This window comes from Geotrypetes seraphini, chromosome 12, assembly GCF_902459505.1.
Source record: "Geotrypetes seraphini chromosome 12, aGeoSer1.1, whole genome shotgun sequence".
Taxonomy (NCBI): domain Eukaryota; kingdom Metazoa; phylum Chordata; class Amphibia; order Gymnophiona; family Dermophiidae; genus Geotrypetes; species Geotrypetes seraphini.
Genome location: NC_047095.1, coordinates 20,826,853 through 20,854,392, shown reverse-complemented (window position 1 = coordinate 20,854,392; position 27,540 = coordinate 20,826,853). Strand labels below are relative to the sequence as shown.

At 43.7% G+C, this 27,540-nt stretch overlaps 1 protein-coding gene across 7 annotated transcripts in view; it reads left to right on the top strand.

The window, feature by feature from the left end:
• Positions 1-27,540, top strand: part of SLC44A3 (solute carrier family 44 member 3) — a 125,514-nt gene that overhangs the window by 19,704 nt on the left and 78,270 nt on the right. For 3 of the 7 annotated variants that reach the window (XM_033916298.1, XM_033916300.1, XM_033916299.1), the window contains exons 2-4: positions 6,864-6,971; positions 16,047-16,189; positions 23,999-24,135. In XM_033916298.1, the coding sequence (XP_033772189.1) occupies positions 6,864-6,971; positions 16,047-16,189; positions 23,999-24,135 (388 nt within the window). Of the gene's footprint in view, positions 1-4,729; positions 4,953-6,758; positions 6,778-6,863; positions 6,972-15,159; positions 15,274-16,046; positions 16,190-23,998; positions 24,136-27,540 lie in introns of those variants that run through there. The other 4 variants (XM_033916302.1, XM_033916297.1, XM_033916304.1 and 1 more) reach the window with 4 other exon arrangements.

Sequence of the window (27,540 nt, the reverse complement as noted above, 5' to 3'; positions counted from 1 at the left end):
TGGCGTGGTTTCCCCCGAAGTGGCCTTGGGTGTTGGTAAGAGTCCCTAAGCGTTTCCATAGGCACGAGGTAGTCACCTTAAATGTAGGCTGCGATTCTCCAAAGGATGCTAATGGGTGATTGATTGACACGCAATTGGCGACTGTTTATTAGGCGGCCACCAAGAACATCGTCCTATAGAGAATCAGGCCCTTAGGGAACCACTGTTACACTTTCTGATGTTTTAGCAGAAGTTCCTTACCATTTTATGAACTCCAGGCCAAAATAGAGTCAGTAAACCTTTCTAAAATGGGTGGGAAGCTGCCAGCTGACTGCACTGTTCCTGTATCAAACTGCCCATAGTGTGGGTCAAGAAGTCATTTACCTTGGCAAAGACTGGGTAATGTCATCTCTTTCTTTCTGGCTGATTGATTTTTTTCCCTCAACTTTCTCTCAGGGCTGGATTGTCAACCTGTTTAGCACTTCTTTCAGAACTTTCCATCTGCCTGATACGATCAGACCTTTCTCTGCTTTATTTTTCCTATTTTCCATTTTCCCTGGTTTTCCTATTTATTGTGATGCGAATGGGAGATTTCATCTAGGCTGATTACCTCTTGTCCTATGTTGGAGTAATGTCAGGCCCTAATTGGCATCCCATATCTCTGCTGGAAAAAAATATTTTTCTATACCCATCCAGTCCCCACAATCCCACTTTGTAACTATCCACTACTGTATCCACTATTGTATACTATCTAGAAACGAAAAGGTTCATTATCAACTTTGTACTTTTCCGCTACTGTATACCGTCTTGAACTGAAAAGTTATGACGGAATATAAATAAAGTTTTATTATTATTATCTTCTGGGAAAGCTGATCAATGTTACCTTGATCAAAGTATATGCTCCAATGACAGATGCAGAAGATGAGGATGTAGAGTTGTTCTACAAACAACTTCAAATGAAATAGATCAAATGCTGAAACAAGATCTGCTGATCATTAGGGGGGATTTCAGTGCAAAAGTAGAAAGTACACTTGAAGATGCTGTGGTTGGAAAGCACGGCATAGGAGAACGAAATGAAGTTAGTGATAACTTAGTGCAGTTTTGCAAAACAAACCAACTGTCAGTCATGAATATACATTTCCAGCACGACAAATGTCATTAGTTCACATGTACCTCTCCAAATGGTATGTATCAAAATCAAATTGATTGCATCTGCAAAGGACAGGAAATCTGCAGTTTTGACTGCAAGGACTAAACCAGGAGCTGATTGTGGAAGCGACCATGAGCTTTTGACAAGCAAGATCAAAGTAAAGCTTCACAAGAAAAAGATCATTAGAGACCTCCCAAAATATGGCATTGAAAATATTCCATTAGACTATTGGATAAAACTAGATAACAGATATGCCTGTCTTGATACAGGAGATAGAGAGCTCAAAGAGTTATGGAATGACACAAAAACCTTAAATAGTGTTGAAGCTAAAAAAAAAAAACCCCAACACTCCAGAAGAAAAAGAAAGCCAAGAAATCGCCTTGGATCTCAGAAGAAGCCAGAAAAGTAGATGAACAAAGAAAAGCAAAACTGTCCAGTAATACAATATCACAAGTGTTTCAACGTCAAGTTCAGCTAGACAAAGAATTATATCTGAAGGATATTTGTCAGAAAATTGAATTGGAACATGTAAATGGCAAAAACCAGATTAGCGTATCAGGAGGTTAAGAGATTATGGCAGAAATTCCAGCCTCAATTGGGGATGCTTAAAGATGCCATTGGAATTATATTGAATGATTTAAACAATAATTTATTATTGAATTATTGTTTAAATCAGCTGATATTCTTATATTTGAATAGTGGATTCTCTTGGTTTATTATATTTTATCAGTTGTGAATCTATATGATATATTTTTTTTCTCTCAGATTTTTTTCTTGTTATTACCGTATTTGCCGGCGTATAAGACGACTTTTCAGTACCTTAAAATCCTCCCCAAAGTCGGGGGTCATCTTATACGCCGGGTACTGTTTACTAGAGAGCTGCACGGGAACGGGGACGACGGGAATCCCGCGGGTTCCCCCTTTGGGTCACGGGGATCCCGTGGGGACGCCCCTAGGGTCACGGGGATCCCATGGGGACGCCCCCTAGGGTCGCGGGGATCCCGTGGGGACGCCTCCGAGGGTCGCGGGGTTCCTGCAGGGTTGGATGTACTCAGTCGCGCGGCTCTTCTCCCTACCTTCTCTGCTTGCAGCACAGAGCCGAACGGAAGTCTTCCCGACGTCAGCGCTGACGTCGGAGGGGAGGGAAGGCTTAAACAAAGCCCTCCCTCCTTCCGACGTCAGCGCTGACGTCGGGAAGACTTCCGTTTGGCTCTGTGCTGCAGGCAGTGCAGGTAAGGAGGAGAGTAGCCTCGCGGTTCGAGTGGCTACCAAGGGAGGGGGCGGTCCGCCCCGCCACACCCCGCCCCACCCCGCCCCGGTTGCAGCACAGCCGGCCAGGTCCCCTTACTTTTGTGGCACTTCCCCGACCGACCGACAACAGCCCCGGTCCGACAATCCTCCCTGCCCTGTAGCCGCGAATCTAAATTATCTTCTTACAGCAGCTGTAATAAGGTAATTTAGATTCGCAGTTAAGGGCAGGGAGGTTTGTCGGACCGGGGCTGTTGTCAGTCGGTCGGGGAAGTGCCACAAAAGTAAGGGGACCTGGCCGGCTGTGCTGCACCCGGGGCGGTAGAGAAGGAGTGGGGAGAAGGACGCTGAAAGGCCATGGGGAAGACGGGAGGGGGGGGGAAGGACTCTGAAAGCACTTGAAGACAGAGGAGGGAGAAGGACGCTGAAAGCACATGGGGAATACAAAGGGGTGGAGAAGGACGCTGAAAGGCCATGGGAAGGGGGGGAGGACTCTGAAAGCACTTGTGGAAGACAGAGGGGGAGAAGGATGCTGAAAGCACATGGGGAAGACAAAGGGGTGGAGAAGGACGCTGAAAGGACATGGGGAAGACGGGGGGGGGGGTGGAGAAGGACGCTGAAAGGCCATGGGGAAGACAGATAGGGAGAAGGACGCTGAAAGGACATGGGGAAGCAGAGGGGGGAGAAGGACACTGAAAGCACATGTGGAAGACAAAGGGGGGAGAAGGACGCTGAAAGGCCATGGGAAGGGCGGGGGGAAGGACTCTGAAAGCACTTGTGGAAGACAGAGGGGGGAGAAGGATGCTGAAAGCACATGGGGAAGACAAAGGGGTGGAGAAGGACGCTGAAAGGACATGGGGAAGACGGGGGGGTTGGAGAAGGACGCTGAAAGGCCATGGGGAAGACAGAGAGGGAGAAGGACGCTGAAAGGACATGGGGAAGCAGAGGGGGGAGAAGGACACTGAAAGCACATGTGGAAGACAGAGGGGGGAGAAGGACGCTGACAGGACATGGGGAAGATGGGGGGAGAAGGACGCTGAAAGGAAATGGGGAAGAGAGAGTAGGGAGAAGACGCTGGCAGGGAAGAAGACAGATGCCAGACTATGGGGGGAGCAGAGAGAAGAAGATGGGTGCCAGACCAATTTGGAAGGGGGAAGAAAGGGAGAGGCACAGTAACAGAGCAAATGGAAGATGCAGAAGGAAGAGAGACAGTGGATGGAAGGAATTGAATGAGAACATGAGGAAAGCAGAAACCAGGCAACAAAGGTAGGAAAAGAATTATATTTCTTTTTTTTTATTTTGCTTCAGGATAAAGTAGTATATTAGTTGTGTTGATAAAAATTTATAAACATTAGAGGCTCTGGTAGAAACCCATTTGCAAAGTATGTATTCTTCCCAATTAATATTTTCAAATTAATAAAGTCTTTTTGCTTATTTGTAAATGGGTTTCTACCAGAGCCTTTAATTCAGTAGCATAATTAAATGAAATAACTATTTCTGAAGTTTATAGGGACGGGCGGGGACGGAGGGGATTCCTCGCGGGGACGGGTGGGGACGGAGGGGATTCCTCGCGGGGACGGGTGGGGACGGAGGGAATCCTCACGGGGACGGGTGGGGACGGGTGGGATTCCTCACGGGGACTGGTGGGGACGGGTGGGACTTTGGCGGGGACGGGTGGGGACGGGTGGGATTTCTGTCCCCGCGCAACTCTCTACTGTTTACATGCCCTTACTTTACATGCCCTAACATCTCCTTCCTTACCTCCTTACGGTGCTTACAGTACTAGTAAACCTGCCGGGACATCAGCGGGGCCATGGCGGGACATCAGTGTGACAAGGGTGCCATCTCCTTCATCCTGCGCAGCGGGAAGCAGCGGCGCTCTGGCCCCACCCCTTTTCTCTTTACTACGTCTCTCGCACATGCGGCCGTGTGTGGAGTCTAGCCCTTAAGGAAGTTGCGGGGGTGAACAGGAGGCTTTTGAAGGCTTTTAAAGGGAAACTGTCATGCCAGCAAACTTGCTAGGGACTTGCCCGGCACTTGCTCTCTCCCTCTATGTGTTATGTTCCTTCTATCATTGACAGTTTCAGTTTGGTTAACAGTTTAGAAAACAAATAGCATGGCAGCTCCCATGGGTTTATTGTTCTATTCAGCTTTAGTGAATTAATTAAAATTGTTGAAATAAATTCTGATGTTCTTTTAAGTTTTATTTGTTGTGCAGAAGGTGTGCGGAAGAAGGGGTAGTCTTATATGGCGAGTATATAACAAACTCTATATTTTAACTGTAAAAGTTGGGGGGTCGTCTTATATGCCCAGTCGTCTTATACGCCGGCAAATACGGTATATTGAATGATCCAGAAAACATTAAAAGGAGAGATTCTCACAACCCTTTCACCTTCCCTAGTTGGCGGCTTAGCTTTGTTACTGGACTGAAGGTACCTTGAGTTGGCGTCAGGCAGGAAGGCGCTCGTATGAGATTTTTTAAAAGTGACTACACTTTTGCACTGTCCATACCAGGCTCTGTGGATGACGTTGCTTACATATGAGAATATCTGCCTGCTGCCCTTGGATACCACAAGTGAGTAACTATGCTGTCTGTGGGTCTAGGAGGTGATCAGGTAAGGGCTGAGTGACTGAGTGCAGATAAATGGGAAAGGAAGAGGATTTGAAGAACCCGTGGCGTGGGGGGGGATGTTAGAAGGCAGTTGAAAGGGTCAGAGAGCTATGGAGAAGGTGAGAGATAAAGAGGACAGGCCTTTAAAGGAGGTGAGAGAGGGTAGAAATGGGAGGAGATTAAAAGGGGAATAAGCCATAAGAAAGGGACTGGAGGTTCATAGGGGATGAGGACGGAAGGAACTGGGACTGGTGAGAGGATAAGAGGCAGAGGAAGGTAGATAAAACTGGGTATGGTATGAAAACAGAGAGTGGAAATGAGGGCCTAGAAAGTTTGTGAAAGAAAGGAATAGGAGGCTGGGGAAGGAATAAGAAAAAAGTAGGCAATGGGAGGACTAGGGTAAGAGTAGGAATCCGGGAAAAGAAAAGGTGATGAGAGAGAGACTGAAAGCTAAAGGGGGGAGAAGGTGTAATCAAATGTATGTATAGGTAGTTTTAAAAGGCGTATAATAGAAATGGAGAATAGAGATGAAACAGAAGGATCGATATCATAGATGTAGGAAAGGAGGGGAAGAAGATAGGGAAAATGAAGGACAGAAAATGAGATCCTGGAAGAGGGCTTGAGAAAGCCAATAAGCAGAAGTGAGTCCAAGATCAACCCAAATAGATAAAATGCAATGATCAGATAACAAAGGTGCTGTACCTACCAAAGAAGGGCCTTTCTGGGGTATGAGCCCTGACAGTTGTGCAGTTCATATCCCAAGATTAATCCTAAAATGGGGGTGCAAAAGCAAAACTTGACTTGGTGCACCTCAACTCTTTGAGCTGGCCCTGTCTCCCCACCACTTCATATCTCCTTCTTTTCTGTTCTTACTCCCTCTACAGGGGTCAGGGTCAATTTGTAGTTTGTTTCATTTTTCTTTACCAAGGTTAGGTGCTAATGCGTGCTTAACGCAGCTTAAAATAGTTTACTGTGGGACATAGGCATCCTGCAGTAAGTGCCACCTTAGCATGCGCTAGCCCAGTGGTTCCCAACCCTGTCCTGGAGGACCGCCAGCCAGTCAGGATTTTGGGATAGCCCTAATGAATATGCATGAGAGAGATATTAGCATATAATGGAGGTGAAAGGCATGCAAATCTGCTCCATGCATATTCATTAGGGCTATCCCAAAAACCTGACTGGCTGGCGGTCCTCCAGGACAGGGTTGGGAACCACTGCGCTAACCCACATGCTAGAAAATGTTTCTATTTTTTGGAGAGGGGGATGTGTCAGTGAACAGATGGAGGACATTTCCTGTACTAACCAATTAACATTGCTACATTATTGCGATCTGAACCTTTGTTCAAGCACTTCCATGGAGATGGCACCCAGGTGACATTACAGTAGAAACTTGGGGGGGGGGGGTCATTTTACTAAGATGCAGTAGTGCATTTTAGTGCGCGCTAAATGCTAACGCGTCTATAGGATATAATGGGACGCATTAGCATTTAGCGCATGCTAAGACGCACTTGCGCGCCTTAGTAAAAGGATTCCTTGGTCCCATGCACTGTAACTTTTAACCAGAAAAGTTGTGACCGGAGAGCAGATCCAGTTTTTTGTGGACTTTTTTGATACTTTAACCTGCCAGCTCCATTTTTCTGTATTCAGCTGCGCGTAAGACGGGTTAACACTATGAACCATTAACTACATTGAGACATTTTGATTAGCGTCCTTTGTTTTTTTTGGTTTTCTGGCTATGACTGTGTGAAAGGTGGATAGACTGGAAAGAGTTTGCAAAGCAGAGCCCAAAGTAATTCTGTTCCCTTTTTAAATCTCAGCATTCTGCTTTTGATATTGCGATTAGTGTAACTTTATATCTTTAAATGGCCTTTCTAGGTTTCTGAAGATGAGAATTCCAGACAGAGGCAGTGGAGGCCCCAGATTTACAGAAAATGCACAGACATTCCGTGGCTGATTCTATTCTTCCTTTTTTGGTCAGGTTGGGTGAGTACAGTTACTGCTTGTAAAGCAATTAAGCTGTAGTAGCTTCAGCAGTTTACATCATCCACTGGTTGAAGAGCATTAGAGCATTCTGTATCTGCTCTTTATATATAAAGCGTTTGAGTTTCTTCTAAAAAAACTTTTTAAGAAAAGGCATTGGCACTGTGCAGGAAAGCATGAGACAATCAAATCAAGAGGAAGGCTTTTTTAAACTGATTTATTTCCCAGTACAATAAGGGCTCCTTTTACGAAGGTGCGCTAGCGTTTTTAGCGCACGCACAAGATGAGCACGTGCTGTAGCGTGCGCTAGCCGAAAAACTACTGTCTGCTTAAAAAGGAGGCGGTAGCGGCTGGCGCATGCGGCATTTTAGCGCGCGCTAAGCATGCGCTAAAACCGCTAGCGCACCTTTGTAAAAGGAGCCCTAAGTTTTTAGAAAATGAACTTTGTTTCTCTTCAGTGAGAACACAGATATGTGAAATAAAATTGGGAAGCACTCATGATCACTAAGTTCTTGAAACCACATTCACTTTAAAATTGTAAAATCCCTTAGATGTGATGAAAATGCCAGCTACTAGTTTTTTAATTCAGTTACTGTTTTTCTTTTCGATTGGATAGTGAGTTCAAGGCGGAATACTAAAAAGGCACAGTGCACGTGATTGGGTAAACTGGATAGGATAGTAATAGCTTAAAATGTTATTTTCCCTGTAAGATATGTAAGTGGTCTGTTTTAGTGCTCTGCAGTCTTGAGTAGGGCTTCCTCTTAAAATGGCCGGGTCAGAGACATGTGATTTTAAATTGAATCAGAGCTTTATGCAGAAATGAACACTTATTTGCTTCCACAGCGTCCTGGTACAAATAGCAGTTGGTCACAGATAATAACAGTGTTGGCTTCATCCTCCGAGGACACATTTTCTTAATACTCATTCTGAGGCATACCTGCTTTGCCTTGGAAGGCAGTGTACTCACGAATAGAGAATGACACGGGGGCAATTTTTTCCCCGTCCCCGCGTGAACTCATTTTCCTGTCCTGTCCTGGCAAGTTCTTTTCCTATTCCTGTCCCATTCCTGCAAGCTCTGTCCTCATCTGCACAAGCCTCAAACACTTTAAAATCATAAGTGTTCAAGGCTTGTGCGATTAAGGCAGAGCTTACAGGAATGGGGCAGAGACAGCGACAAAATTCGCAGGGACAGGATAGGGACAAATTTGTCCCCGTGTCATTCTCTATTCGCCAGCATCCACCACACTTAAACATGAGCTTTATATCAGCTTAGCAAAGAACCATATTGCACTGTATTTATTTAAAATTATTAAATACAATCTTTTTGTTAAGCTAGGCAATTTCAAAATACTCTCCTTTTATATTTAGTTACTATATTTAATTTTTTATATTCCCACCTTCAAGCCTGAGAACACTTTGCATTCAAGTACAATGGGTACAATTTTTCAGTCCCTGGAGGGCTCACAATCTGAGTTTGTACCTGAGGTACTAGAGGGCTAAGGGGCAATTCTCTAAATGACACCCAAAGTTAGGTGCGAGGAAGATCCACCCTAAACTAGTATTCAAGTTTCAAGTTTAGTTTATTCTTGATATGCCATAATTCATCTATTATCTATGCGGTTTATGTGGAGGAGCTTCAGTAGGTTATTTCATTGTCCTCTTACTTTTTAGTCCATTACTCTGCTTTTACAGTAAAGTCAGTTTATGCAATAATATAGCCTTTAGAGCAGTGTCTCTCAAACTTTTTTTTAGCTCTGACACACTATACAGAACAATTGTTTTTCATGGCACATTATAATTGAAATTATAAAATTGCAAAACCAACAAAAAATTATGGCCCTCTTTTACTAAGGTTCGCTAATCGCTAATGCGATGCATGTCTATGGATGCATTAGCGTTTAGCACGCGCTAATCGGTTAGCACACCTTAGTAAAAGAGGGGGTATATTTAAGAGTTATTCTTTAAGCTATGTATGGGTAATTGTAACATCAGTGAAACTACAGTAGATAAAATAGAATTGTTAATCAATGTGATGGATGTGCTTGTGTTTGAGTGCAAATTAACTAAAAATGTGGATCGATAATTGACGAGCAAATCATCCACCATCTGAAGTCATTCTTCTTTTTCTATTTAATTTCTGTCAGAGCTGAAAATCGAAGTTTGCAAAGATAAGAAGATTCAAACAATAACAAAGCATTGATTGCTTTGTTGCTCAAGTTAGGATAACTACTGCATAAAAAATAAAAATAAAATTACTTGTCATTAGTCTTCAAGGACCAATCACGTCAAAGAATGATACTTGTCTGGGTGGTTGTATCTTTATGCACACAGATGCTCATAACATTGACGGACACTTGCGTACATGATATACATGTCATCTATACTTATGAAGGGCGTTTTTAAAAATAACAAGAGGTGAGGTTTTCCTATAACGTCCCTGTAGGTCTCCTGTATGTACCTCTCTGTCTCCCTCAGCTCTGTTCCCTGAGTGCTAGGAGCTCTTTGCATCGAGCATAGACATAAGACCTCGCACTAACTGGGAGTTAACAAAACATGTGACACTCGGTGCAAAAGACTGGATAGCCCCTGTCTTGCGGCTGCATCTTAATATTGGTGATTTCTTTGTTGAGTTGCTATGGAAGTTAGAATATGTACACTAACCCCCTCTTTTACTAAGCTGCGGTAGTTTTTTTAGCACGTGCTGCCCCCCCCCCCCCCACGCTACGTGCCAAGAACTAACGCCAGATCAATGGTGGCGTTAGCATCTGGTGCACGCGGCAATTCAGCGCGCGCTAAAACCGCTAGTTCAGCTTAGTGAAAGGAGCCCTAAGTTCCCCTAAGATTGCTAGTTATGGCCCTCCTTTCCAAAGCAGTGCCGGCTGCAGCGGTAAGAACTCCGGCGCTCATAGGAATTCTATGAGCATCGGAGTTTTTACCGCCACAGCTGATGCTAAAAACGCCAGCGAAGCTTTGTAAGGGATGGGGTATATGTTATGGTAATGTTTAATTTTTATTATTATTATTATTTTGTAATGTTGTAATTGGTAGGTTACTCTCCCAGGATTTCCTAGACTATTTCTTCCATCATATCTCCATCATGAAACTTCATTAACTAAATATAAATCCAGTCTCAAAACTTTTCTGTTCAATGATCCCTATGATATGATATATTGAAGCATATCAAAATTAAATATTTAATTTCAACTTAATCCAAGATCTATTTATAGAATTCCTTTACCCTCTTCCCTCTTGTGATCTTTCATTACTTTTTTTCCTTTCAAGATAATTGTAGTTCTTCCCCTATTACTTTTTTACCATATTGTATCTTGTGTCTGTTATTATTATGTATGTACCCCTCTTTTTAATGTATTTTTCTTTCCCCTTTTTTTATTGTACACCGCTCAGTTTTATAATAAGCTGTATATCAAAACTTGAACTTGAATAAAGTAAAATTCTGGAATCTCTGTTGGAACACCTGGAATCTCTCTGGGGCTCACAGTTTGAGAGACACTGCTTTAGAGTCTCTGTTAGGGTTTTTATATAAAAAGTGTTTTAATCTAGATTAGTATTTTAGGTTGCATTTCAGAGCATTAAGATCACATTAAGGCATAGTTAGCAGTCAAGGAACATCTTTCTTTAGTGTTTAACTCCTGCCCACTCTCCCCAGCTCCCACCCATCCTTGGCCTGATCTCATATTTATAGTTCCTTGAACCAATTAGAAAGCTAAAAAAGTAATTAGCTAGTCTAGGAAATCCTAGAGGGTAACCTATCAATTACATTACAAAATAATAATAAAAATTAAACATTACCATAACAACATAAAACTAGCAATCTTAGGGGAACTTAGGCCCTCTTTTACTAAGGTGCGCTAATCGATTAGTGCACGCTAAATGCTAACACATGCATGTTAGTTTATGGATGCATTAGCGTTTAGCGCACCTTAGTAAAAGTGTACTTATTCCAACTCCCATAGCAACTTAGCAAAGAAATCACCATTATTAAGATGCAGGCTGCAGTCCAGCAGCAAGACTGGAGCTTGCACTGAGTGTCACATGTTTGATTATCTCCCAGTTGGTGAGAGGTTTTATGTTTGTGCTTAGTACAAAAAGCTCCAAGCACTCAGGGAATGGGTCTGATCTCTTGAGGCTAGAGTAGCAATCTTGGAGGAACTGAGGGAGGCAGAGAGGTACATAGAGGAGACCTATAGGGACATTGTAGAAATGTCCCACCTCTTGTCTGGCAACCTCTGTGCTGCCTCGGAGGAGGGAGGTCTTCTTAAAGGAGAGCATCATCCTGATGAAGTAAGAGGCAATCCTGTAGCCAGGACCTGCCCACCAGGAGATGCAGTGTCCTCGTGCACCGAGGATGTGTCTCCAGGGGCTTCTGGCCAGGAAGGGAGGGTTATGACAGCTGTTACAGTGGGAGATTCGATTATTAGGTGTGTAGATAGCTGGTTTGCTGGTGGCCTTAGGGATCGCTTGATCACTTGCCTGTCAGGTGCGAAGGTGGCGGATCTCATGTATCACCTAGATAAGATTTTAGGCAATGCTGGGGAGTAACCTGCTGTCTTGGTACATGTGAGTTCCAATGACATAGGGAAATGCAGTAAGGAGATTCTGGAAGCCAAATTTAGGCTCTTGGGTCCAGAAACCAAAATCCAGAACCTCCAGGGTAGCATTTTTAGAAGTGCTCCCTGTTCCACACGCAGGACCTAAGAGACAGGCAGAGCTCCAGAGTCTAAATGCGTGGATGAGGAGATGGTGCAGGGAAGAGAGTTTTAGATTTGTTAGGAACTGGGCAGCATACTGAGGAAGGGGGGCCTTTTCAGCAAAGATGGGCTCCACCTTAACCAGGGTGGAACCAGGCTGCTGGCATCAAAATTTTAAAAGGAGACAGAGCAGCTTTTAAACTAGAAACTGAGGGAAGGCCGACCGTCGCTCAAAAGAGCATAGTTCCGGAGAAGGTATCTTTAAAAGATATCATCATAAAAGGGAAGACGTATATCATGTTTGCCACATTTATTTATAATTTGCTCAGCAGTTGGCATAGATAATTTGCACTCTTTAAAAATCAGCCTGCTCTATATTTAAGGAAACCTGGTCTATTGTGGTCTGTATTGTATCCCAATAGATTACAATACAGACCACAATAGACCAGGTTTCCTTAAATACAGAGCAGGCTGATTGTTAAAGAGTGCAAATTATCCATGCCAACTGCTGAGCAAATTATAAATAAATGTGGCAAACATTGTTTGAAATGTCTGTATACAAATGCCAGAAGCTTAAGAAATAAGATGGGAGAGTTAAAATATATTGCAAATGCCCTAAATGGAAGGATTGCACTAAACAAAAGGATAGATATAATAGGCATCTCTGAGACATGGTGGAAGGAAGATAACCAATGGGACGCTGTCATACCGGGGTACAAACTATATTGCAGTGATAGGGTGATCGAATTGGTGAAGGTATATGTCAGCCCTAGCATTGCTAACCAATGTCAGCAAAGGCCTATGGGAGATCGTATCATTCATGTCTGACCTTAGGGAATGTAATTGCAGACAGCCTTAAATATCATGCTTAAAAGGTAACAAATGAAGAGGTGTTAAGAAGATGTGTTAATGTCTGGTGCTTAAGATGGACAGCTTAGGAGATACAATGGATCCAGGTGCACAGATATTGTCAGAAGCATACTGGAAATTACATTTGACTCCAGTCTATTCTTCTCCAGTCTAGCACACATCACTCACCTTCCTGGTCAGTGAAACTAACTATTGTTTCAGACAGTTTACTAAGGATGGGGATACTTAAGTTCAATAGATTCTAGTTGTTATAAAAAGCCCCCTCTCTGCAACACCCGCTCTCTTGCTCCCCTGCTCTCTATCTCTGGAACCTGAAGCTTGGAACATCACTCTCCACCCCCCTTTCTCTCTCTACTTCTCTCTCTCTACCTCTTTGTCCTCACAGCACCTATTCTCTCTCATTCACAAGAGCACAGAAGCAGTCTCTAATTGTAAAACTTATATCTCTCATTAATTGTAATGCTTAATTGTAACTTTTATGAATCTTGCTTTTTCTGCACAATATATCTATTCTTTATGCAAACACCGTTAGGTGATCTTTGTGAGTGATTTTACTTACTGGTGAATCTTCTGTGAGGGTATTGAACTCGGGACCGCGGATTGTAAGGCCGCTTCAACCATAACCCCTCCAATCTTACAATTTGGGGGGTCCAACCTTATAGTATACCATTATATGTTAAGGATGGCCTTGAATCAAATGGACTGAAAATTCTACAGGAACAGAAACACATTTTGGAATCCCTATGGGTAGAAATTCCATTTGTAAAAGGAAACAGAATAGTGATAGGAGTGTACTACCGTTCACCTGACCAGGATGAACAGACATGCTGAAATGTTATCAGAAATTAGGGAGGCCAACAAACTGGGTAACACAATAATTATGGGTGATTTCAACTACTACAATATTGATTGGGTAAATGTAACATCAGGGCATGCTAGGGAGATAAAATTCCTTGATGAAATCAAAGACTGCTTTATGGAGCAGCTGGTTCAGGAACCAACAAGAGGTGAAACATTTCTAGATCTCGTTCTTAGTGGAGTGCATGAATTGGTGCAAGAGATAATGGTGCTGGGGCCACTTGATAATGGTGATCATAACATGATCACATTTGATGTAATCCCTGGAATAAATTCACACAAGAAATCCAATACAACAGCATTTAACTTAAAAAAAGGAGATTATAATATGAGATGAAATGGTAAAAAAGAAATTTAGAGGAGCAGCTACAAAGGCCAAAAATATACATCAGGTGTGGATGTTATTCAGAAATCCTAGTTGAAGAACAATCAATTTATTGATAACATATAAATAGCTAAGACATATACAAAAGATGATGCAAGATTAACAGAGTCTTTTAATCCTTTTAGTACTGAACCCCAACATGATCCGTGTTTCGGCTTAGAAAGCCATTCTCAGGGGTGTATAAAAGAAGCTCAGGAAGGACATACAAAACTCCTAAAACTAATGAATTATGCCCTATTGGAAACCATAAGAGGGACCTACCTAGACACTACCAGGTCTACCCACTGCACTCATACAGAGACCATGCATCCAAAAATTGCAAGCCTGCCTGGCCCCGCAGCCACTCTTTCCCAACGGGGAAACCTCCGTTTCGCTAAGCTGCGTCAGGGGAATGATTCCAGCCTACTCCACCAGCAATTGTAGAGGCTCTCCAAGTGCTTCAACTGCTCACATCCACACACATAGAAGCTGAGGCTTGCACTTTTTGGATGCATGGAAGACAGCCTGGACACCGTCTGCAGCTAAGTGTTTGTTTGTTTTTTCCTGCTTACCATTGACTGTGTTTGAGACTCATATATGTGCTGCTTGCTCTACTCACATTTTTTGAAGTTTTGTTATTTGGCGTGCTAGATTTTTTTTGAGGTAGTTCCTACGAGGGCTACTATAGTGTTTCTCACTGCTGAGTGAACTGATACATTTTGGACCTTGCTTAATGGTTGTTTATAAGTGGAGTTTTTGCCATATGAAGATGAACTGAGGCTTTTTCTCCACTTTTTTTTCCCTTTTTCTTGTTATTTGTATGTTAAGTGAATGAGCGGGTCTCTGTATGAGGGCAGTGGGTAGACCTGATAGTGTCTAGGTAGGTCCCTCCTATAGTTTCCAATAGGGCATAATTCATTAGTTTTAGGTGTATAAAAGAAGCCCAGTAGATGGTGCCAAAGTACTTGTTAAAATACCAAAAAGGAATGCTTTCAATATGTGATCAAAAGTCTGCAACTCAACATGGTTCCAATCTAAACATGCTTCGAGCTATTGCATAAACTGAATGGCATCGCCACTTTTTTTGTTTTGTATTATTATATGTGGGGTTGTATTTTTACTTTTTTCTGTGGAATACTGTTGTTATTCAAGAATACCATCCTGGAAGCCCAGACTACATATATTCCATGTTTTAAAAAAAGAAGAAGAAAGACCAAATGGCAGCTGGCATGGTTAACAAATGAGATGAAGGAAGCTATTAGTGCTAAAGAGAATCCTTCAGAAAGTGGAAGAAGGATCCGCCTGAAAAAAATTGTAAACAGCACAAGGAATGTCAAGTCAAATGCAGGGCACTAATAAGGAAGGCAAAGAGAGACCTTGAAAAGAAGATTGCGCTGGAAGCAAAAACACACGGTGAAAACTTTTTTTGGTATATTAAAAGCAAGAAGCTGGGAAGAGAATCAGTTGGACCACTAGATGACCAAAGTGTAAAAGGAGATCTCAGGTAAGACCTGGCTATAGCAGAGAGATTAAAGAATTCTTTGCCTCGGTCTTCACCGAGGAAGATGTGGGGGAGTAACCGGTGCCAGAAATGGTATTCAGTTCTGATGAATTTGAGAAACTCAAACAAATCTGGCATGGATCACTCTTGCCCACTTTATTTGGTTTCCCCTCTTATATAGCACTATCTGTGGCATCTTTTTTTCTTGATAGCGAGTTCAGATAAATCCAGGATTCCTTGCCGACTGAAAAGATAGAGAGGCAAATTCTCTGATGTACAGTTTTGGTGTTACTTCTAGGCTGGCAAGGGCTGTCATGATGCTATAGTGACATCTTTGCAGCATTCCCAAGTCTAATGTGATGGAGAAGGGATCAACACATGAATTTCAAATTCTATTTTAATGAACGTTATATACATAGTAGTAGTGTAGAACTGAAATGCTTTACATTGGATAATCTTTTCATTTCTGATATTGGTGTATAGGTCTATTGGTCTATAGACTAAATTTGTATCTCTAAACACAGGATGTTGGATACCCATTTCCTGTCTTATCACAGCACAGCCAAATCTCTGAGACACTGCAGTGCAAAAGGAGTGTCTGTTTTTGCATGGTCTTCATTAGCTGAGTGATTTAATACTTTCAGTTTGCATATGCTAATTACGTTTGTTTCATAAATGTGATAAAATTGCAACCTGATTCATTGATGGCAATGTAAAAATTTCTAATCCAGTTCCAAAAGTCTATCTCACTCTCTTCCCTGTTGCTTTTTTTTTAGATGTTTATAATGGGTTATGCCATTATGGCTGGAGCTGCAGAGAGACTTCTATTTGGATATGATAGTTATGGAAATGTGTGTGGAAGGAAGAACATTCCAGTAAGAGATGCCCCTCTGTCTGGACAGGACATGACTGATAAAAAGTAAGCATGTGTAATTTGAATAGTCTTGACTAAAAAAAAATATTAGTATACCAGGAAATAATTCAGAGTATACTTAAATAAATTTACACATGTAGATCTAAGATCAAAAACAACATGCCTTGCTTATAATTAGGGTTTCTGATTTTAGGTTTTACCCTATGAACTTCAATAAAACACCTCTAATGGAAAAAAAAAAAAGGTTCTTGGAAAAATACTTCCTCTAGTACTCTTTCACCCCCTCCCCTGTCTTGTCTTGTATTCTTCTCTGTTTTAGTGCCTTTTTTTTTTTTTTTTTACACAAACCCAAAAACTGTACCCAGCAATATATGGCTGACATTGTAGTAAATTGCCAACTGCTGAGTTTGTGATTACATGCCTTCAAGATCAAATATAGTAACCTGCATGGAGTGTTGGGTGCGGATTTGGCTGCCTTGATTAGCAGACAGGATAGGCTGCATGGGCCTTTTTCTGTCCCCATTTATACACTTCTCCCTCCATATTCGCGGTTTCTACACTTGTGATTTCGCTTATTTGCGGTTTTTAGCATGCGGGCTCCTCCCCTCAAATTACATCATCCATGAGTGCAGGGGGAGCGCGAGGTAGAGAAAGAGCTCAAGGGAAAGGGCTGGAATAATTACCAAGCGCGCGGGGAGTGAGAGCTGAACCAGGGGACAAGGAATGGGCGGGGAGCCTTCCACTTATCCGGTTCTCACAGGAAGAGCTGGACACTGTGGCAGCTGCTCTCCTAAAAGCCAGGCATGGTGCAGGCGGAGTGGACCCGGAGCTCGGCGCTGCCGCCTCATGGTCCATCTCGGTTTGCACGGGCTAGAGGCAATGAGCACACGCCGTCGCCTGAAAGGATGGGTGGGCGAGACCTAGCCCGGCGCGCGCGCTCAAGCATGGCATTGGGAAGGGGGTGAGTGGGTGGGCTCTGCGCGCGCTTGGTCCTGCTCCAGAGCCCTGGACTTTTTGGCACGATCGGTCATTGGGGAAGTCTGACCCCGGCTCTGCGGAAGTTCCCTCCCAGTGTGCACAAGGAAGATGTATTGCTGCTGCTGTTGATGTAGATCTAGCAGCACTGTGTGCAGATTGGAAGTTATTAGCGGGTTCATCATGTTCCCGAGGGATTTGAATAGAAAACCGTGAATAACTTATGAAAAATTTATTCGCGTGCATGTTATCCTATGGACGTGTTAGCGGTTAGCGCATGCATTGATTTAGCGCGCGCTAAAACGCTTAGCGCACCTTAGTAAAAGAAGGCCTTAGTCGTACTGCAAGTATAACTGAAAGTTTAACGAGACTGCCTAGATGGAAATTGTACATTGTGACTTAGGCGGTGTAAAAACAGGTCTAAGTGCCCAGAAGGTATCCAAAGTGACCAGATAACCACTGCAGACATAAAGTACAGACCCCCACACACTGCCCCAGTGATCACTGACACCCCCACAACACCATAAAAATCGGAATAAAAATGTACATACCTGCCTCCAGAACATCGGCACCTGGCATAGGAAAGCCTAGTAGAGCAGCACAGAGGTGGCTTAAGTAGTCTGGGGCTATTGGGGTTGTAGACAGGTGGGTCTAGTAGGTTTTGGGGGGGGCTCATCATGACCTATAAGGGAGTTGTTTCTGTGGCACTCTTTTTGTGAAAGTCGCAGCAGTACCCTGTTAGGTGCCCCACTACTGTGTTGCCATGTCTGGGTGTCCAGTCCATCACTTTGCTGGTCCTTCCCACTTCCAAAAGGTCTTGTTCTAGGCGTTTTTGATGATTTTTTTGGACAAGAATGGGGTATAAAGATAGACGACTTAGCGGTCTGGACGTCAAATGACTGGACGAATAATTAGACGATTCTCAAAAAATATATATTTTGGATGTATTTTTTGAGACTGGACTGTAGGCACTGCCGACTTTGGGCGACCAACGACTTAGGCCCAAAACGGACTTAGACGTATCTTTTGATTACGCCCCTCCACGTTGTTATGTTAAGAGCATACAAACTCTGCAATTTGTTTTATTTCTGTTATTCTTTGCATGATGTTTGGAGTTTCACCTTTTTTCCCCCACAGATAAAAATTTCAAAATTAGTCTCTTTCTTCTTTGGCAACAAGTTTAGTTTTTATTTTAGGCCCTCGTGCATGAATGTCCTTTATTTTAGTATATGACTGTATAATCATGTGTGGGTGGATTTTCTGATATCTTTGTTTATGTAGAGCAGGGGTGCCCAACGCGTCGATCGCGATCGACAGGTCGCTCGCTCAGGCGACCCCAGTCGATCGCAGAACGGGTTCCCTTCTCTTTTTTCCCCTCCTGACTGGCCCGCTCCTGAATTCTGCTGCTGCCTCCGCTGCTCAACATTTAAAAAAAAAAAACAAAAAAAGGCTTGGAGAACTTATGCTCCGGGGGCTAACATGTGCTTGTACCGGCTTCCCTTCGCTTCCCTCTGAAACCGGAAGTTATGTCCGGGGAGGGGGAGGGGGTAAGAAGTGAAGCCGGCACGCACATGTTAGAGCCCTGTTCGCGGGCTAAAGCGGGAGACAGGTCAGTGAAGCTTGCGATTTGCTCTTCTTGCTGCCAAGTCCTGCCTACTTTCTGTTTCCTCAAAGGCAGGACCCGGCAGCATTTTTCCCAAAATGTCGATCTTGGGCCGATCAGCCTTCCTCTTCCCGACCTCAATTGTGCCGTCGGAGAGGAAGTTCTGGCCAGCGGAACTTCCTCTCCGACGGCAAAATTGACGTCGGGGAGAGGAATGCTGGTGGGCCCGAAGCAAGGAGAGCTTGGCCGGCGGCGGACGGCTTTGGGGGCCTGTTATCCGATGGCAGCGGCAGAAGCAGTGGCTTGTGGGTGGGCAGGGAGGGAGAAAGAGGGCAGGCAGGGAGACAGAAGGAAAGAAGAGAAACAGAAAAAAAGAATGGGGGCATGAAGAGAGAAAGAAAGAGAGGGCAAGGAGAGAAGAAGAAAACATTGGGGGGGGGGGAAATGATGTCAGGAAGAGAGGAAGCATACAGGCTAAAAGAAGGGAAGAAAGATTGGATGCACAGTCAGAAGAAGAAAGTGCAACCAGAGACTCATGAAATCACCAGACAAGGTAGAAAAAATGATTTTATTTTTAATTTAGTGATCAAAATGTGTCTGAATTTATATCTGCTCTCTATATTTTACAATATGGTCCCCTTTTACTAAACCGCAATAGAGGTTTTTAGCGCAGGGAGCCTATGAGCGTCGAGAGCAGCGCTGGGCATTCAGCGCAGCTCCATGCGCTAAAAACTGCTATCGTGGTTTAGTAAAAAGGGAGGGGGTGGGTATTTGTCTATTTTTGTATGGTTGTTACTGAGGTGACAGTGCATAGAGTCATCTCCTTTGACCTCTTTGAAAAAACCCCAGAATAGGAATGATAATTAACAATTGTATGCGTACAGTGTGCGTTGTGGTTTTTTTTTTAAATTTTATTGTTGGTAGATCATTTTGACTTGGTCATTTTAAAAGTAGCTCACAAGCCCAAAAAGTGTGGGCACCCCTGATGTAGAGTATTGTGTGGTTTTTTTTTTGGTTTTTTTTTAACATCTCCCTCATTTTCACTTCAATGAGCTAAAATAATATTTAAAAATAGCATTTAAAGATCAGGCAGATTGTTAATTTTACTTTGTAACAACATTTTTGCCAGTTTTTACAAAGCCACAGTAGAATTCCTATGATGGTTGGAGCATTTGCCTCGTCGGCCCATGGTAGAAATCTCTACAGTGGCTTTGTAAAAGGAGCCCTTTAGGTTTGTTTGTTTTTTTGTTTCTGGGTAATAAGTGTTATTTCTTAATTGCCTATACCACAAAAGTATAGAAAATGGCTATCATTCCTCTCAAACTTTGCTTTTGTGACCAGAACATTGATATTTAAAAATTTACCTTTTTTTGTAGAATATTCCAGATTGATTCCAAGCTGAGTAAACTTAGGAGCCCTCTTACTAAAGCTCTGTTAGGTCCCACTTGTCCAGGAATAGAGCAGGATTGTACAAGAACAAAATAATAATAATAATATTTTTATTCTTATATACCGCCAAAGCCGTAATAGTTCAAGGTGGAACCCGCCCTGGAAGTTGCTGATTCGCCGGTTGTGTGCCTTAATAAGTACTGGTAAACTGGATTTATGGTTTCTTGACCAGCCTTCTAAGAGTACCATCCACTTTGCCTTGGAGGGTCCCTAGCTGTAGAGCCCCCCCCCCTTCTGTTAGTACAGGCTATGTCTCTTTATAGCACAATTTCTTTCAGGTTTATGCTATTTAAATACCTGTTTAAATTGTTTGATTGTTGTGGCTTTTAATGTTATGAGCAGATTAGACTTATTTGTCGGGGAGTGTCCCCGTACCCCTCCCTTTTGTCTATGTCTTCTACAGGTATCACTGTCTGCTTTTGCATGAAATGGAAGCCTAAGGGCAGTCCTGAGGTAAGAGGGGAGGGTCTGAAAAAATTATGTAAATGAGTCTTCCTGCAAGCAGTCTTGCGACATGGAATGCATAACCCACTTGTCCATGAATAGAGCGTGGATTTACAAGAAAGAAGATTATCAAAGGTAAGAACCTAATCTTTCGTTTCCTGTCACCACTCTTGCTGTGGGATTCTGAGCTACATAGAACATAGAGATCAGAATCGAAACATTCAGGTCGGGGTGTGCTCAGTCCTGGTGATATTTTGGAAGAGCACAACCATAACTGCAGGAGGGCCCATTTATGTGCCAGTATAAGCTGCCATTTTGCAAAGATATTCAATGGGAAAATTAATGGCATAAACCGGCAGTTTCCGTGTGAATGTGTGAACACTTACATGTGTAACTGGTAATTTTTGAAACCTGTACTTGTAAGTGGGTGCTGCTGCCTTGTTTTGCAAATTTGCACATGAAAATGAGGCCACAGTTTTTAACTTGGTTTCATTTTGGAGGTAAAACTAAACTACTTATGGTTAAGAAGAATGATTCCCTTAATCCCTTGTGTCAAACCCTGACTAAAATGAGCATTTTATAAACACCTATGTATGCCTTTGACCTAACATGGTATTTTCTCCCCACACACACATGCATTCCCTTTGTACAAGGGGGAATAAGCATGTAGATTTTAGTTCCACCCAAGTTCTGCCCATGCCCTTTGTGAAATCTTTGCATGATATGGATAAGAAGTGGCTTTCTGAAACACTGTTAACTTATGCTTGTGATGTTTATTTTATTAAATTCATTTCTATTTCACATTATTGCTAAGCAGTTCAACGTGGAGTACATGTGGTCACACCCACAATAAAATCAAACACACATGGAGGGCCATAATCAAAAGAAACGTCTAAGTCCAATTTAGACATAGGGCACTAGTTGCCCAAAGTCGGCAGAATATCCATACTCGGAAAGTACATCCAAAATAAATCTTTTATCAAAAATCGTCTACATCCACCATCTCTGTTTATACCACATTCTCATCAAAAAAATCACCCAAGTCCCAAATGCCTAGAACAAGACCTTTTGGACGTGGGAGGGGCCAGCAAAGTGATGGACTGGCCACCCAGACATGGCAACACAGCAATGGGGCACCTTACAGGGCACTGCTGTGAACTTCACAAAAAGGGTGCAACATAAACAACTCGCCTCAACTTCCAAATAAGTAATGTTGAGCCCTCCCCAAACCCGCTAGACCCACCTGTCTACAACCCCAATAGCCCCTTATGGCTGCAGGTGGCACCTATATGGCAGTACAATAGGGTTTGTGTTTTTTTGGTTAGCGTGGCTTATGGGCCTGGGTCCTCTTCTCTGTGGTTCACTAGCCCACCCCCCAGACTACTTAAGCCACCTCTGTGCAGCTCTACTAGGCTTTCCTATGCTAAGTGCTTATGTTCTGGAAGCAGGTATGTATGTTTTTATTTTTATTTATATGGCGGCGTGAGGGGGTCAGTGATCACTGGGGGAGTGTGTGGGGGGTCTGTATGTTGTCCATGCAGTGGTTATTTGGTCACTTTGGATGCCTTCTGGGCACTTATGCCTAGTTTTAGATCACCTAAGTCACAACGTATAAGTTCTGTCCAGGCAGCCTCGTAAAACTTTCGATTATCCCTGCAGTACAACTAAGGGTGTCAGGTCAAAAACGCGCCGGGACAAAGGCGCGCCCAGACAATTGAGCGCAGCGCGGGGGCGCGCACCACACAAAATTACTGTTTTTAGGGCTCCGACGGGGGGTGTGTGTGGGGGAACCCTACCACTTTACTTAATAGAGATCGCGCCGCGTTGGGGGGGCGTTGGGGGGGTTGGGGGGTTGTAACCCCCCACATTTTACTGAAAACTTCACTTTTTCCCTGTTTTTAGGGAAAAAGTTAAGTTTACAGTAAAATGTGGACGGTTACAACCCCCCATAACGCCGGCGCGATCTCTATTAAGTAAACTGGGGGGGCTCCCCAACAAAAACCCCCGTCGGATCCCCTAAAAACTGTAATTTTCTTCGGCACGCGCCAACAACTGAGCGCAAGACGGAGGCGCGCACCTTTGTCTTTCGCAGGGTTGTCTATGAACCACAACTAAGTCTAGGTCAGCCTTCATCCTGCCCTAACCACTCCTTCAAAAATGCCCCTTTCGGCTCTGGGCACACAGTGGGATTCAGAGCCCTAAAAAATCCCATGATACGTCTAAAAACCTGTTTTGAGTATCGGCACTTGGACAACCTGTCTTTTTGATCATCCAAGTGCCGACTTGGGCGGTTTTTAGACAATTGGTTGTGGATACCATACATTATGCTGTAACATGTCATTCTGCATTTTCAGTGGCTGCTGCGGGTCTATGAAATAAGTTGGCAGGTAGCATATGATTGTGTAAGAATATTGAACAGTTTTGTAGATTTCTTAAAACAGGCTATTTGTACAGGCTATTTTATGCTAAATTAACTGATCAAAGCAGAAATATTAAAAGATTACAGAACAAGTTGCCAAACAGTGTATGTTTATATAATAAGATTGAGCAGTACAACTATTAGGAAAGGTTTTCATCGTTTATATTATAGTGACTTAAGATGAAGGAGGAATGTGGATTTGAATGTTATCATATTATCATGTTAAATTATGCCTATGTATTGATAATTTATGTACGCTTTATTCTGTAACCCACCTAGGTATAAGCAGGATATAAATTTTAAAAATAAATAAATAGTAACGATCTTTCTTTCTCATCATAACATCAGTCTCTGTAATCTACTTATAGGGTCCGAGTTGCAACCCCCCCCTCCCCCAGTATACTTGTACAAAAAGGAAAGATTTGAAGTCTTATTTTAAATTCTACAAAACTTTCATCTGTTTCAGTTCAATGTGGTCCTGCAACATTTATAAAAATCATGCTCTGTATTCCTCCAAATTAAGATGGTACTTCCAAAAGAAGTCTATTAGCTGGCCTCAGTGATCGGGCTTGTTGATATGTAGATGTGTAACTTTGAAGATACAATGATTGATACGTATGTGTAAATACCATTGTTTGCACATAGATATATTTCTGAAATAGTGATCTAAATTACAAAATCTGGACAGTCGAGCTAGCATTTTGCTTTAAGATGGGAATTGTCATCAATCCCTGTTCTTGAGGGCCACAAACTGGTTGGCCTTTTACAATTATAAAGTTGTGCAAATTCAGCTTTGTTTCAAATGTTTGTAGATACATCTAATGAGGTGTGCATAACCTTGAAAACCTGTGGCTCTCGTTGAGAATCCCTGCTCTAAAATAAATAATCATGATTTAAAGCAGTTAGCATCCATGATACAGACAACATTTTATAACTGATTTTTTTTATTTTTTTTTTATTTCAGGCACATATTTTTTTTTAATTCCTGCAGTCTGGAAATCAGAAACAGTAATATAAATGCCATCGCTTTGTGTGTTTCTAGCTGTCCACAAGAACAACTCAACACCCTGGAGGATGTCCAGACATTTGCAAAAAATAGTGGTAGGAGGGAGAAGAAAGCAGATCATTTTTACAGACTTCATGTTCTTTAAAATGTGAAAACACTTTTGATAGCCTTGATTATGTGAAACAGAGGAGTTCAGCCAGTCTTATGTAAAAGACTGTAACCCATTTTATGTAAAAATGTAACCCAGAGGAAAAAGTTGTTAAAAAAAATTAATCTACATATCAACAGAAAAAAAAACATGCCTTAGGAAATGAATCCTCTGCAAACTTAAAAGCTTAGGAAATGAATCCTCTGCAAACTTAAAAGCAGTGTCATATTGTGTTGAATATTACAGAAATGTAAACATGCTGTAATTCATGGCAAATAAGCAAGCATTTACCTCCCTCAGGGCAAGATTACTGAAGTGTTGGTTCCATTACAGGTGGCTAGGAGTGGTATAAAGCTAATACAGTGGACTCAGTTATTCGACACCCATAAGGATTCTGGATAGATGTAGTTTCTGGTTGCTTGAGAGTTACCATTAAAAATATGCTTAACTACCGTATTTTCGCGGATATAACGCGCACCATTGTAAAACGCGCACAGGGGTATAGCGCGCAGAAATCACGATGATATGCACAAAAACTTTTCTATACCGCGCTCAGGCATATAACGCGCATGCTGCCCGACTCTCCTTTCGCCCGCCCTGACTTTCCGTGCGCTGTCCCGACTCTCCGTTCACCCCCCCTGACTTCCGTGCACTGTCCTCCCTTGAAGTCCTGTCCCCCCTTGAAGGTCTGTCCCCATCCTGAAAGCCTGATGCCCCCCCCCGACGTCCGATACATCCCCCCCCCGGCAGGACCACTCGCACCCTCACCCCGAAGGACCGCCGACTCCCCAACAATATCGGGCCAGGAGGGAGCCCAAACCCTCCTGGCCACGTCGACCCCCTAACCCCACCCCGCACTACATTACGGGCAGGAGGGATCCCAGGCCCTCCTGCCCTTGACGCAAACCCCCTCCCCCCAACGACCGCCCCCCCCCCAAGAACCTCCGCCCGTCCCCCAGCCGACCCGCGACCCCCCTGGCCGACCCCCACGACACCCCCACCCGCCTTCCCCGTACCTTTGTGTAGTTGGGCCAGAAGGGAGCCCAAACCCTCCTGGCCACGGCGACCCCCTAACCCCACCCCGCACTACATTACGGGCAGGAGGGATCCCAGGCCCTCCTGCCCTCGACGCAAGCCCCCCTCCCCCCCAGCCGACCCGCGACCCCCCTGGCCGACCCCCACGACCCCCCCACCCCCCTTCCCCGTACCTTTGGAAGTTGGCCGGACAGACGGGAGCCAAACCCGCCTGTCCGGCAGGCAGCCAACGAAGGAATGAGGCCGGATTGGCCCATCCGTCCTAAAGCTCCGCCTACTGGTGGGGCCTAAGGCGCGTGGGCCAATCAGAATAGGCCCTGGAGCCTTAGGTCCCACCTGGGGGCGCGGCCTGAGGCACATGGGCCAAACCCGACCATGTGTCTCAGGCCGCGCCCCCAGGTGGGACCTAAGGCTCCAGGGCCTATTCTGATTGGCCCACGCGCCTTAGGCCCCACCAGTAGGCGGAGCTTTAGGACGGATGGGCCAATCCGGCCTCATTCCTTCATTGGCTGCCTGCCGGACAGGCGGGTTTGGCTCCCGTCTGTCCGGCCAACTTCCAAAGGTACGGGGAAGGGGGGTGGGGGGGTCGTGGGGGTCGGCCAGGGGGGTCGCGGGTCGGCTGGGGGGGAGGGGGGTTTGCGTCGAGGGCAGGAGGGCCTGGGATCCCTCCTGCCCGTAATGTAGTGCGGGGTGGGGTTAGGGGGTCGCCGTGGCCAGGAGGGTTTGGGCTCCCTCCTGGCCCGATATTGTTGGGGAGTCGGCGGTCCTTCGGGGTGAGGGTGCGAGTGGTCCTGCCGGGGGGGGGGATGTATCGGACGTCGGGGAGTCGGCCGGGCAAGAGGGCTTGGGCTCCCTCTTGCTCCGATCGTGGATGCGGGTGGGAGCGCGTGCGAGCGGTCGTTCGGGGTGGGGGTGCGAGCGGTCCTGCTGGGGGGGGTGAATCGGGCGTCGGGCGGGGTGGGAACTATGTTTAAAAATTTTTGTATACCGCGCTCAGGCATATAACGCGCGAGGGGTATGCGCGGTACGTAAAATCACGTATAACGCGCGCGTTATATCCGCGAAAATACGGTAATACTATACCCCATACCATAAGAAAGAGAAGTGTGTGTGTGTCAGGTGGGATGTGTGAGAAAACTTGCCCATAGTGCCCAATCAGATTTCATTTTTTCAGAGAAAAGATGAAACTGTATTGGTCACTAATAGCAAGTTTTGTGGGTTTTTCCTTTTCTCTTATTCTTATAAATAGGCCCTGTATATTTATTATACCTTAGATATTCTACTCACAGACCTCAGCAGTGCTACTGTGTGTAGTATAGCATTTTACACACACAGATCAAAAACAACAACCTCTTCATCAGTCTATTTTTAAAATATTTTAAATCCTCTATAACAGGGGTCTGCAACCTTTAAGACATAAAGAGCCACTTGGACCCGTTTTCGAAAAGAAAAAAAAACTTGGAGCCGCAAAACCATTATAAAACAAATCTAACACTGCATATATTGTTTCTTATCTTAATGCTATATACAGGATCATGCAGTTAGCTGCTCTCAATGCTCATAGGCTCCCTGCGCTAAAAAACGATATTGCGGTTTAGTAAAAGGGAGCCATAGTGCAAAATATAGACAGCAGATATAAATTCCAAGTTTCCAAGTTTAATTCAGTTTTGATTAATCGCTTTTTCTTAATTCAAAGCGATGTACATTAAAAATTACATTATAAACATAGTAATAAATTGAGGATAGTTGACTGAACTTAAGACAAAAAATGACAATACTAGAAACAAATGGGAAAGAGAAGGCAAGAAGTTACAATATAAAATAAAGATGGGGATCACATTTAGGGAAGGAACATGAGGAAGGGGTGAAGCTTGGTCCTGAAACTGATTTATGATGAAATTATTATTAATTTATGAAGGCATCATTAAATAGAAAGGTTTTCAGGTTACTTTTGAATTTCTCTAGGTTGACTTCTTGTCTCAAGTGGTAAGGTAAAGAATTCCAGGTTTGGGGAGCAGTGACGGAAAAAATATATTGGCGTCTTGTGTTTATGATTTTAAGAGATGGGATTGACAGTAGATGTTGGTCGGTAGATCTTAATGTTCTATTCGCGGTGTAAGGGATTAATGATTTATATATAAAAGCCGGAGTTTTGAGAGAAAGAGATTTGAAAGTAAGCAAGCTGAGTTTATAAATGATTCTGTGAGTAACAGGAAGCCAATGGGCTTCCTTAAGAAGTGGAGTGACATGGTCGAATTTTTTGGCTTTAAAGATAAGCTTGACCGAGGTATTCTGTATGATCTGTAAACGTTTGATT